This window comes from Coffea eugenioides, chromosome 7, assembly GCF_003713205.1.
Source record: "Coffea eugenioides isolate CCC68of chromosome 7, Ceug_1.0, whole genome shotgun sequence".
Taxonomy (NCBI): domain Eukaryota; kingdom Viridiplantae; phylum Streptophyta; class Magnoliopsida; order Gentianales; family Rubiaceae; genus Coffea; species Coffea eugenioides.
In genome coordinates this window covers 1,977,775-1,991,018 of record NC_040041.1, presented here as the reverse complement: position 1 = coordinate 1,991,018, position 13,244 = coordinate 1,977,775, and the positions used below count along the sequence as shown (strand labels likewise).

General features: G+C 45.1%; 1 protein-coding gene across 1 annotated transcript; it reads right to left on the bottom strand.

Moving 5' to 3' along the window:
- Positions 1 to 1,072: 1,072 nt before the first annotated feature.
- LOC113777946 lies at positions 1,073 to 6,520 on the bottom strand. The gene has a single exon (XM_027323183.1). It carries the CDS (start codon positions 6,518 to 6,520, stop codon positions 1,073 to 1,075), a length of 5,448 nt encoding a protein of 1,815 aa, XP_027178984.1.
- Between the last annotated feature and the right edge of the window lie 6,724 nt (positions 6,521 to 13,244).

Here is a 13,244-nt window from a genome sequence, read left to right as displayed (position 1 = left end):
AGCTAGTAATGCACTCCCCTTTGCCAAGGGATTTGGAGTTTATGAAGAAACTAACTCCGGCTGAGATGGTCCAGAGCCTCATGGTGTCCACAGCTTCCACCTCGGCCTTTGTGGCCGAGATGGCACACCGCTACTGTGCTCTGGTCGAGGAACAGGACACCGGCAAGCTGCAAAATCAAATCTCCAAGTTGGAGAAAAAACTGTTGGTGTCCGAGTCCGAGAAGGCCGAGCTCGAAAGACGGCTTAAGGAGGCCGAGGTGAGAGATGAGGAGGCCGCGGCTACTATGAACAGTCTCAGATCGGCCCTCGAAGAGGAGCAGAAGAGGGGGGACGAGGTGAAGAAATCCCACGAGCAAGCTCTCGAGGGTGCCGGAGCCTCGGCCGTAGACGCTTTTCGGAAGTCCGAGGCCTTCATCAAGGACCTCGGCCAACTACTTACGCCTAACTTCATGTTTGGCTTCACATCGGCCGTTGACGAGGCTGCGGCTCACCTCCCCTCCGAAGTCTTGGAGTCTCTGAAAAACCATACCAGCTATAACGAGGACTCCAAGGAGCTATGCGATCGGATGGCCGAAGGCATCCAGGCGGGAAGGAACTTGGCCGAAGTCCAGGTCGAGTTCAACAAGTGGTTGTCCGAACTCGACGAAGTGTTCGAGGAGGTGGAAGTGGAAGAAGCTGGAGGAGAGGACGCTGAGGGAGACGAAGCCGGAGGGGACGACGTCGAAGGAGACGTCGGCAAAGAGCATGGAGATGAACTTCACTCCGGCGGAAAGGAGGCCGAAGAAAAGGATCCCCGGGAGGGAGCCAAGACCGGGGATGCAGCCGATACGGGGGTTTAGGCTCGTAGGCTCTAAGGGGGTGGCCGAGGTGAAGTGTTGAGCAGCACTCAGACCTCGGCTTTGTATTTTTTGTAACACCTCTGTTGAATGAAAGTCTGTTTCTTCTCATCTCAGCTCTTTAATTTCTTGCTTTGCTTTGACTTCATCCCTTGCTTGTCCCCCTTATTTTTTGATAGCGTAATACCGATGTTGAAGAATAACACAATTTCCGAAGTCATAACTTGATTAAAAATTCAAACATAATACAATCTGAGGTTCTCGGCGTGCCAAGACCTCGGCACTAATGAGCCATCTCGGTAGCTTAACTTACAATATCCCTTAAGATTAGACTCGACAACCCGGTAGGGGCCTTCCCATTTCGGACACAGTTTGCCTTGGGGCTCAGCTCGGCTGATCGAGTTTTTTCTCAGAACCAAGTCTCCAGGTTGGAATCTACGATGTTTTACGCGGGCATTGTAGTAGTGTGCCAGTGTGTTCTTGTAAGAAGCTATCCGGGCTGAGGCGAGGTTCCTTCGTTCTTCGACGAGGTCGAGGTCCAGCTGCCTCTCTTCGTCGTTCACCTCGGCGGCATAGGCTGCCAGCCGAGGGCTGGGGGTAAGGATCTCAGCCGGGATGACCGCCTCGGCGCCGTAGGTCAGGGAGAATGGGGTCTCTTGCGTCGCTGACCTCGGCGTGGTTCGATACGACCACAGGACACTGGGGAGTTCCTCCACCCAAGATGACCCAGCTTGGTGTAGTCGGGTCTTGAGACCATGCAGGAGAGTTCGGTTGAAGTTCTCTGCTTGACCATTGGCCTGAGGGTGGCCTACCGAAGTGAAGTGTTGTTTGATGCCGAGGTTCTCGCACCAAGTCTTGAATGGGTTCTCGGCAAACTGTCTCCCATTGTCCGAAATGATGATCTGAGGTATGCCGAAGCGGCAGATAATGCACTTCCAAAAGAATTTTTGAATGGCCAGCCCTGAGATGGTCCGAAGTGGCTCGGCCTCGACCCACTTGGTGAAGTAATCCACAGCGGTTACTAAGAAAGTATAACCCCCGACGGCTTTGGGGAAGGGACCTATGATGTCTGTCCCCCATTGCTCAAACGGCCAGGGTGAAGTGATGGGGACCATGAAATTTGAAGGCTGGTGGTGCTCGGGTGCGTGGACTTGGCAGGAAGGGCAGCCGAGAACGAGGTCCTGAGAGTCTTGCCGAAGTGAGGGCCAAAAATATCCCAGGAGCATAGCCTTCTTAGCCAGCATCCTGTGGCCGATGTGAGCCCCACATAGGCCCTCGTGGATCTCGTGGAGGACCTCGCGTCCTGCCTCGGGGGTGACACACCTCAACCATGGGCCGAGGTAGGAGCGCTTATATAGTTCTCCCTCGCGGAGCGCATACCGAGGGGCTTTGCGTTGTATCTTCCTTGCTTCAGCTCGGTCTTCGGGAAGGACTCCTTGACCTAAGAAAAGGATGAACGGGGTCATCCAAGTTTCTTCAGAGTGCACGGGGCAGGCCACCTCTTCCACGTACCCTGGTTCACTCAGGACCTCCACCAAGACGGTTTTGTTGAGGTCAGAGAATGAAGTGGAAGCCAGCCGGGATAAGGCGTCGGCTCGCTTATTCTGGGACCGAGGGATCCTTTGGATTTCGAATGACTTGAAGTACGAGGTGAGTTGGTGAACTTTGGAGAGGTACCGTTGCATGGTCTCATCCTTGGCCTCGTACTCACCAATAACTTGGCGTACCACGAGCTGGGAGTCACTGCGGACGTGGATTTGCTGGGCGCCGAGCTTGCGGGCTAGCTGGAGTCCAGCGATTAGAGCCTCGTACTCGGCTTCATTGTTGGTGGCCGGGAAGTCAAAGCGGAGGGCGTAAGAGCAAACCTCCCCCTGAGGTCCTTCCAGGAGCAGTCCGGCTCCGCAGCCGTCTCCATTAGAGGATCCATCGACATACAATGCCCACAGGGATGAGGTGGACACCTCGGGTAAGGCTGAAGTGGACTCCGGACCTTCCGTGAAGGTGAGCTCAGCAAGGAAGTCAGCTAAAGCTTGAGCTTTTATGGCGGTGCGTGGCTCGTAGGACAAGTCATATTCTCCCAATTCGACAGCCCACTTGGTGAGGCGACCAGAAGCTTCGGGTCGCACCAATATTTGCCGAATGGGCTGGTCGGTCCTGACCGAGATGGGATGGGCTAAGAAGTAGGGTTTCAACCGCCGAGCTGCGTGGACGAGCCCCAGCACAAGTTTTTCCACTTGCGTGTATCGGGTCTCCGGCCCGCGGAGGGCTCGGCTGACGTAGTAGACCGGCACTTGGGTGCCCTCATCTCGGATGAGCACAGCGCTGACAGCCTCGTCGGCTGCGGAGAGGTAGAGGTAGAGCTTCTCCTCGGGCCGAGGTGAAGCGAGAGTTGGTAGGTGATGCAAGTACTGCTTCAGCTGGTCGAAAGCAGCCTGACACTCCTCAGTCCAGGCGAACTGGTCAGCATTTTTCAGCACCTTAAAGAAAGGCAGAGCTTTCTCAGCTGATTGGGACAGGAAGCGATTCAGCGCGGCCAGGCGTCCATTCAGCCGTTGGACTTCTCGGATGTTCCGGGGTGGAGACATGTCATGAATGGCTTTCACCTTGTCGGGGTTGGCCTCGATTCCCCGGTGGGAAACCAGATACCCCAAGAATTTTCCCGAGGTGACGCCGAAGACGCACTTCTTGGGATTCAGCTTCATCCTCGAGTCTCGCAGGACACCAAAGACTTCCCTCACGTCTGACAGAAAGGATGAAGTGGTGAGGCTTTTAACGAGGATGTCATCCACATAGGCCTCCACATTGCGGCCGATCTGATTCTGGAAGAGTCGGTTGATCAGCCTTTGGTAGGTCGCCCCGGCGTTCTTTAGCCCGAAGGGCATGGTAGTGTAACAATAAGTACCTCGGTCGGTGTAGAACGCCGTTTTCTCTTGTTCCTCCTCACTCATTCCTATTTGATGATACCCTTTGAAGGCATCTAGGAAGCAGAGGATTTCATACCCCATCGCCGCGTCGACGAGGGCGTCTATCCTTGGCAGAGGATAGCAATCTTTGGGGCAGGCCTTGTTGAGGTCGGTGAAGTCGACACACATTCTCCATCCCCCGGTGTCCTTTTTTACCATGACTGGATTGGACAGCCAGGTGGGATATTGGACCTCGTGGATCATCTTGGCCGGCAAGAGCTTGTCGACCTCATCCGATATGGCTTGGCTACGTTCGGGGCCGAAGTGCCTTCGTTTCTGTCGCACAGGTCGGGCCTGCGGGTCAACGTTGAGTTGGTGAGTCATGAGCTCGGGTGGCACTCCGACCACTTCATCCGCGGACCACGCGAAGACGTCTCGGTGGTCTTTGATCAGGGAGATCATTTCTTCTTTCAGGGGTGGGGGGAGTCCCGCCCCTACCTGGACCACTTGGTCAGGTTTCGCTTCATCCACTACCACCAGTTCCACTTCATCCCCGGGCTCCAGCCTGTTGGGCTCTTCTGCCTTCTGAGGGTCGATGCAGTCTATGGAGAGGACCGCTGGCCTCTTTTCTTCTGACCTCGGTGAGGGCCGGGGGGTGACTGCTGCTTGAATGGTGGCGAGGTAGCACTCCCGGGCGGCGCCCACATCGCTGCTTACCTCGGCCACCCCCGCAGATGTTGGGAATTTAAAGCTCAGGTGGTAGGTGGAGTATACGGCTCTCAAGGCATTGAGCGTGGGCCGGCCTATCAGCATATTGTAGGGGGAGTCTGCTTTGACCACTGCAAAACTGACAGGCACAGTTCGGCAGCGTGGATGACGCCCGATTGTTACCACCAGGGTCAACATGCCTTCCGGGTGGACGACGTGTCCCCCGAATCCCACGAGGGGAGTTCTGACAGGAGTGAGTTGCTCCCTTGTCAGCTTCAAACTTTCGAAAGTCCGGTAGTACAAGACGTCTACCGAGCTTCCGGGGTCTACGTAGACCTTTTTGACTACGTAGTTGTTGGTGAGGACTTCAATCACAAGAGCTTCATGATTGCTGGAGGCCGCAGGAACGGGGTCAGCGGGACCGTAGGTGATGACCTCGGACAGCCGAGAGCTCGGCTCGGCCACCTCCATCTCGGCCTGGCGGTAGGTCCGCTTCCGGGAGTTCTGGCTGTCTCCTCCCGTTGGTCCTCCCGCGATGGTGTTGATCACCCCGGCGATGTTGGGGCCGTAGCCCGGTGAGCCATCGCGTGGGGGCTGCTTGTCCTCCCTACGGTCTTCGGGACCTCGGCAATGCATGTTCGTGTCCCGTCGGTCGTCTCGGCGGGGGCCTCGGTTCTCCCGGTGGGAGACGCTTCGGTTGAAGCCTCCATCCTTGCGGACGAATTGCTTCAGGTATCCCTGCCGGATCAAATTTTCGATTTCCCGCTTCAGGTCATTGCAGTCTTCAGTCTCGTGCCCTACATCACGGTGGTAGGCACAGTAGAGGTTCGAGTTCCTCTTATCTCTCCTCCCCGGAATTTCGGGAGGGTTGCGACCGAGGTGATTCTGCCTCATCACAGCCAGGACGTGGGTCCGGCTCGAATTGAGGGGCGTCAGCTCGGCGTCCGAGGTGGACGATCTGCCTTTCACGATCCGGTCGAAGACACTTCGGCGGTCTCGGGGTTGGTTTGAAGTGCCACTTGAGCCTGGTTCACCTCGGCCAGTGTCTTTCCTCCTCCGGGGATCTTGCCCCGTACGAGATGCTTGGGCTTCTCGCTTCATGCGATTTACATCTTCACTTCGGATTCCCTGGTCCACTCTTTCCCAGAGCTCCCGGAGTGTACGGGGGTACTGCCGATGGATTTCGGTGTTAAAGATCCCTGCTACTAACCCGTTGGTGAAGGCAGCAATAGTTACTTGCTCGTTCTGGTCAGGTATCTGTACATTCTCCTCGTTGAACCTTTGGGCGTACGAGCGAAGTGACTCGCCCTGACCCTGTTGCAGGTTCAAGAGGTAAGCTGAAGTCTTTGTTATTGGTCGAGACGACACAAAGCGGTGGATGAACCGGTCTATCAGCTCATCCAGGGAGGAAATGCTCCCCGGTTCTAAACTCCAGAACCACTTCCGGGCGGTCCCGTGCAGGAAGATGGGGAAAGCCCGACAGATCACGGCGTCGGGGACGCAGTAGAGTCGGAATGCGGAGATGAAGGCGCGGAGGTGATCCTCGGGGTCACCTCGGCCGTCGTAGGTGTGCAAATTTGGAAGCTTAAAGTTTGGGGGTACCATCTCCCCATTGATGTCATCAGTGAAGGGCGGAGCCCTCATGTAGTCAGTAGCTAGGCCCCCGGGGCGCCGAGGTGGGTCCTCGGCTCGTTTTCCCAGTAGTCCCCGAGAAAACGCTCGGGAGATGGAGGCAATCTTGGAGGTTGCCTTGGATGAGACTCGCCTGGAGGTGCTCCGAGATAGACGCCCATCTTCGGAGTCCTCGCCTGAGGGCACTTCAGGGGACTTCGTCGGTCTCCTCTTGGAAGACTCGGCTTTTTCTTTCCCCTGCCTTTTGAGGTACCTTCCTAGCTCCTCAAAAATGTTAGGGTTGTCTGATACAAACTCGGCCATCTTGGCGATGGCGTCCTCATTGTTGGGCTGGGTCCTTTGGGACCCTGGCTCTTCAGATATGCGGTCTTGCTGGGCACCCGAGGTCTGCCCAGCCCCAGTTGAGGGAACTCTTCCGCTTCTGGAGCGCGTGGATCTCATTTTAATAGCTATCTCGTTCCCACAGACGGCGCCAATTGAAGAGGTGATTTTTGGTGGATAAGTAAGCCGACCTGAATCAGTCCTCTCTGAGATGAGGTGAGGTGAATTCGTGTGTCCGAAGTCGACCTCCTTGTCCGAAGTGAATGGCGGGGCTTCTCCCCTGGGATCACTCCGACGATCAAGTTAGTATGAGAACGAGAAATATGCTAGAGTATGAGCAAATGAACAGTGTGTGCTTACTTGTTGGGAGTGTGTCTGGGGTATTTATAGAGGGAGAGTAGAGGACAAAGCGGAGGGCTTATGCTGGTGGGACCCACCCTCTGGTCATTACGGCTCTGTCCCGTGTCAGGAGGTCTGACTCTGACACTGTAGCCGCCTGGACAGGGTGACGAGGAGTCCTTTGCAGTAGTCATTAAGTGCGACAGTGCTTTTCAGATAAAGCACTGATCCCGGATGATGTCAGGTGACTTGCCTCGTCCGCGTGCAGCTGAGGTGGAGGTGCCGAGGTCACCTACACGGTAGACTAGGGATCCGGCCGAACTTAAGGGATATCCCCGAGGCACGGGTGAGCTCTGATGTCGGACGAGGTGAGGTCACCTCGGACATGCGGGGCGGCCGAGGTGAGCATCCTCACGGTGCATTTAAAAGAAAAAAAAAAGGCGTTTTGAAGTACTCAAATTACTTTTAAAATATTTGATAATTAATTTTTCGTAACATAGAAAATCTAACAGTTGGTAATTTAAAAATCCTTTTATTAAAAATATTTGTGTAAAAAGTCCTTCTTTACAAGCCATATATATAAGCCACCGCGACTCTAAATGAGGCCTTAGTATCATTAGTCTCATCCTGAAAGGTCAGCTAGGTCTTAATCTTGCTTGTGATCCATCATAGATTTGGGGCGTGCCTTGATAAACAAACATAACCATTGATCGCGTGTGTGGGCTTAACATGTAACTTTCACATTTGAACCCTCATTCAAGTTGGGAATCATGATCAGTTCTTTTGATACTTGCTAAAGCTATTGATTACTGAAGTCATCTGGTCTATCGTTTCAATTTACACAACAAAACAACCAAGAACTTGTGGGGCTTGACCTTGAAATAGCAATATGCAGTAGTCTGTTCATCAAGTGCGGATCTTGAAATATCCCCTGTGGTGGCAACCGGCCAAATTGAAAATGACCCCTTTTTATTTGTTGATAGAAAAATAATGAATTCATTAACCTTCAATGAAAACAAAAACCAATTTTTTTGTGAAATACTAGTGCTATATCTAATAATCACCAAGTTCAAAGGGGAAAAATGGACAAAACGACGAAGTTCGATGAGTCTAGGCTACGGACAATGGGGCCATCGAGGAACATGGGAAGCCGAAGAGGTCCTTGTTCTCAATCAAACTCTTCTACAGGCTCCAAGGACAGATATTCATAATTTACCTTTAAAAGAAAAACAATAGTAAAATAATAATATCTTTTCCGACTCCAAAATAATACTGAGACGGCTCCACACGTGCGACACAGAACCCAGCTACAGGAGGCCCCACCTGTTGGGTTGGCGGGACCAAAGTCGGACATTTGAGATGTCGTTTCAGATTATCCAACACGTGCTCCTGGGCCTACCATTTCTCTGTATAGTCCTAGTTCGTTGTTTGGCTCGGCCCAGCCATTCATATTGTGCAAAAAAGGCCTTTACTAATTCTTAATGAAATTATCAATACCCTTTTTTTTAAAAAAATATATATTAGCAAATTCTTCACGTTCTAATTAAACCGATCATACACCATGTAGTCTTGAAAAACCAGTTTTTAAGAGTGGCACTTGACAAAGAACAATATTGCTTGCCTGAATAAAATTAAATTATTTCCTATGAATGACCCCCAAAGCACATTTATTAGAAAATGTCCAAATTTTTTGCAAAGCAAACGCTAGTTGAGTCACACAAGGATGTATCTTTGACCAAAAAAAAATTAGCTTGTGCTGTTGGGACAACTTGGGATGAACATTTTCTAACAATAGTTGGCTCAACTGTAAACTTTAAAAACTCAACTAAAAATTTGCTGATGCGTGAAGTATTTTTAATTTTATCATATGGTATACTACTCATAATATCCCTCTAAAATTGTGATTCTTGAACCGCATTTAAAAGGCCCGTGTGGGTGGTGGGCGGTGGGCACATGAGAGAGATGGGAGGCAAAGAAAGCTGGTTCGGCCCACTTCAAGACTTGGCTGCCACCACACGTGTGATTAGGCGTGCCTTTACTTGGGGACCACAGCCCGTTCCATTAATTGTTCCGGTCTCGAGACTAAGCTGTTCCCTTTTGGGTGCGTGCGTTGGAAGTTGGAACAAGCCCACGTGGGCCTCTATAAACTTCTCTCGTCCCAAATGACCACATTCATTTTTCGAAAAGGATAACTTTGGCCATTGGATCGGATTAACCGGGCGACGATAGTTAATTGACAAAATGGTTCACTCACTAGGTTTCATTTGGTTATATTGCGTACTTATTATGACAGGGTCCAAATACATTAATACATTGCATTACGACACTGTTGAAATTGGACCCTTTTTTTTCCAGGAACTGAAAGAAACTCACACACGCACTAATTAAAACAAACACGGTTGAAATTGGACCTTGATGTCGTGGTTTGTAGGGGTGACAATTTTCGACACGACCTGAAAACACGACACGAATCTAACACGAAATTAATCGGTTTAGGTTGAGATTTCGTGAATTCGGGTCAGAATCGGGTTGGACCCGATGAACCCGAAAAGAAAACAGGTCGATTTCGGGTCAATCCGTGGTGACCCGATATGACCCGTTTACGAATTAAAAATAATTTAATAAACATAAAAATAATTTTATCTAACTAAACTAAGTTATTCTTTTTTTCAAAGGCATTAATTACTTAATCCTAAATGAATTTATTTAATTTGTGTGAAGTTGAAATTATTATATTTGGATAAATAATATATTATATTATTTTTTACTTTTATACTGTTTTAATTTATTTTATATTTTGTTTGGGATAAAACACTTTTACGGTGTTTAATTTATTTTAGATTTGGTTTGGAATTATTTATTTAAATTTTTATTACTTGATTATGTAATTAATTTTGTGAGAAATTGATTTTATTAGAAATTACAGTGATAAATTAATAAATTAAAATTAAGTTTCGGGTCATTTCGGGTCGACCCGTCAACCCGTCAACCTGAAATTTTCGGGTTCGGGCCAGCATACCTGACCCGTCACGGGTTGACGGGCCGGGTTCGGGTCAACAGATTTTTCTGACGGGTTGACCCGAACCCGACCTGCCAACCTGATTTGGACCCGAATTGCCACCCCTAGTGGTTTGACAAAACAATTGCAAATCCTACAACATACTTGACTAAAATTACAAACCTATGCTATATTGCTATGTCACAAATGATTTTTACAAAATTTCATTGAGTGGTTATTATGACATAGAAAAATGTTGGTGTTTGAGAGGTGGGGGGAGCGGCACTGAAATCGGAATTTTTGATTTCGAATTATGCAAATTTGGTTTGAATTCGGTAATGGAGTTTTTAAAATCGAAATCGGAATTTTCGATTTCAATTTCGTTTTATAATATATATAAATATTTATAGTTATTTATTGATATATAATAATATTTTTTATTTCAATATCATTTTATAATATGTATGTTAATATATATTTATATATATAATAATATTTTTTATAATATTTTATAATATATGCAATATAAAATTTATATATATATACAATACATTAAACAAAAAATAAAAAAAAAGAAAAAAGGTTTCCGAATTCGGTGAATTCGGAATCGAAATCGAAATCGGAACTGGTGAATTCGAAATCGAAATCAGTTGGTAATTCTTTTGCCAAAATTCCGAAAAATTTAATTCAAACTTTCAAATTCGAATTCGATGCACACCCCTAATGATACCCACTTTAAACCCAAAATTGTATGTCAAGCAATTATCAGTAAGGACCCTCCAATTCATTCTAAACCATAGAAATGCACCCACAGTGGATATGTAATGTTGAGTTTGTGCTCCAATGTGGGGTTACCATCCTGTCTATAAAACGTTTAATGAAATTTCGAGAAGAATTGAACGGGGCTTATCTATATCTATATGTATTCAGGAAGGGATTTTTAGCAGAAACCCTCTCAATGCCTTTTAAACTTGTCATACTTTTTCTAGATTTTTGTATTTATTTTAATACATAAAAAAGTAGTAGGTTATAACCCACCTCAATATTCCCACTATCCCACTATCACCTTATCACCAATCAATATTCCTACTATCTCACTCCCACTATCCCACTATCTTAACGCATCCTACAATTACTCCTACAATTACTCCTACAAATTCTCCTTTTACTGATCGACTTAATTAACTTATCGAGTTAATTCCCTCACCCTCTCTCTCAGTTTCTTATTTGTTTTGGGTTCTCTATTGATTTTGTAAATGTATTGATTTTGTTCCTTTTGTGAACAGTAATGGAAGATATTATGTGCAGAAACTCCAGCAGAAATCAACCTTCTTGCGGCCGACTTAATTTTCCAGGTCAGTCCCCTCTGCCTTTTAAGTATGTTTTGCTTTTGCTTTGCTTTTTGTTATGAATGATATTGCATTGATTTTCTGATCATCCATTATTTCTGAAAATTTTTTACAAAATCTTATGAACGGTTGTTTGCTTATTGTTACACTGTAAAGCAAAGATAAAAAGGTATTGCTTGCTTATATAATTGCGGATGGTATAGGTTCATGATTGAAGGTACTACTATTTCTAACATAAATTGTATATTATAAAAATTTATTTGTTTGTATTACTGAAATTTTTTTAATTATTTTTTATTGCACATTTATCACATAAAATAGGTGTTACGATAGTTATTTTCATAATTTTATTCCAAAAATGATCGTGCATGAAATAAAAAAAAGATTTTTTGATAATTAAAAAAATAATTAAAAATGGTTTATAATTGGAGAAAAACAATTCAGATACTACTAATAACTAAGGCACTATACGTCCATTATTAAAATTGGATTAATTTTTAATTTCGTCAGAAATCCTTTTGGCAAAATTGCATTCTAGCCTTTCTTTTCTTTATCAACAATGACAATTACAACTACGTGATTCATCTATCTAGCAACAGCACAATTCAACTCATGGAATAAATAGTTCATTGCTTAAAGTACTTAAACGAAAGGTTAGAGCCAAGTCCTACTTAACACCTGCAAGTAATATATTACAATTAGAAAAAAGAAAATGATTCAAGAGGAGCAAAAAACTCACAAAGCCCCTGACATATGTGCAATCGTCAAGGCACTTTTGAGCATTTAAAACTGCATTCCTTAGTTCAGGTAATCACTTCTCTGTAATTGTTTTCATTTGATTACAATGCAATTCTATTAAATTCTATTGATGCTATTTTTATATTAATTATTGTATTTTTTTGGTTAACAGTTCTCATACAATGTATCACTATTTACACATAAAATAAATACATAAACTATTGATTTTTAATTTAATATATATTTTATTTCTAGATCAAAGAAATGAAAAATCTAACTGTCCTCAAGATCGCCAGGTATCCACATCACCAATGATTTTGCGTGATCATGGTAAATATACAGCTTCTTATATCGTCATACTCATCTTACATACATACTTTTTGGCTGCACTATCTTGCTAAATCAACTATAGATACAATACAATACAATTGTATTACAATTGTTTGATTACAATACAATTGTATTACATTCTATTGATGCTATTTATAGACAACTTAGCAATTTTATCGATTAGCAATTTATTTTATTTTATAGATTACCAATTACTACATGTATCAAAATATATTTATATAGGGATTACTTCATTAACTATGAGTGCTAATAACAATTCAATTGGTGCATATTTTTCATTTGATTACAACACAATTGTATTAAATTCTATTGATGCTATTCTATATTAACTATTGTATTTTTTTGTTAACAATTCTCATACAATGATAAAAAAAATTCTCATACAACCAAAAAAAAACGGTTCTTGAATGATATATACATTCTATTATATTTCAAACTATTGTTAAACAGATATTATATTTTAATTTTATTGGTAAAATTTTTTCACCTTTATTTGTTCACCATTTTATTTTTTTTCCAATAATATTAGCACCGTGCATAGCACGGGTATTCCCACTAGTTATGATGTAATCTTGACATGGTACAAGAAGACGGCACTGGTTAACAGCAACACTTTGCAAAATAAATAAGACCCGTTTGAGGTTACAATGACTTAAAAAGAAAACACTAGTTAACAGAAAAAAATTATGCAAAATAAATAAGGTCTGGTTTGAGGTTGCGGTGGATTATTATTAAAAAAAAAAAACTTCTAATGCGAGTGCTTTGTTATCATAAGTTGGGTTTTTTTTTTTTCAGATTACAAGAAATGTAATACTGAGAGTAACATAAACAAATCACAAATCACAACTCAATACTAATTTACAAATTGTGGGAATTACAATTCAATATTACTGTAAATTAACACACTTAACATGGGGGAAGAAAACTCACATTAGTGAGACTTAAAAAAAGGGACAGCATCTTAGGCATCGAAGTTTGAAAGCTGACCTTAATTGATCTCTAGAACCTGAATGCAAGGCATATAACAACCTAATGACCTCACTCACAATAATATTTTCATCATTTAAAT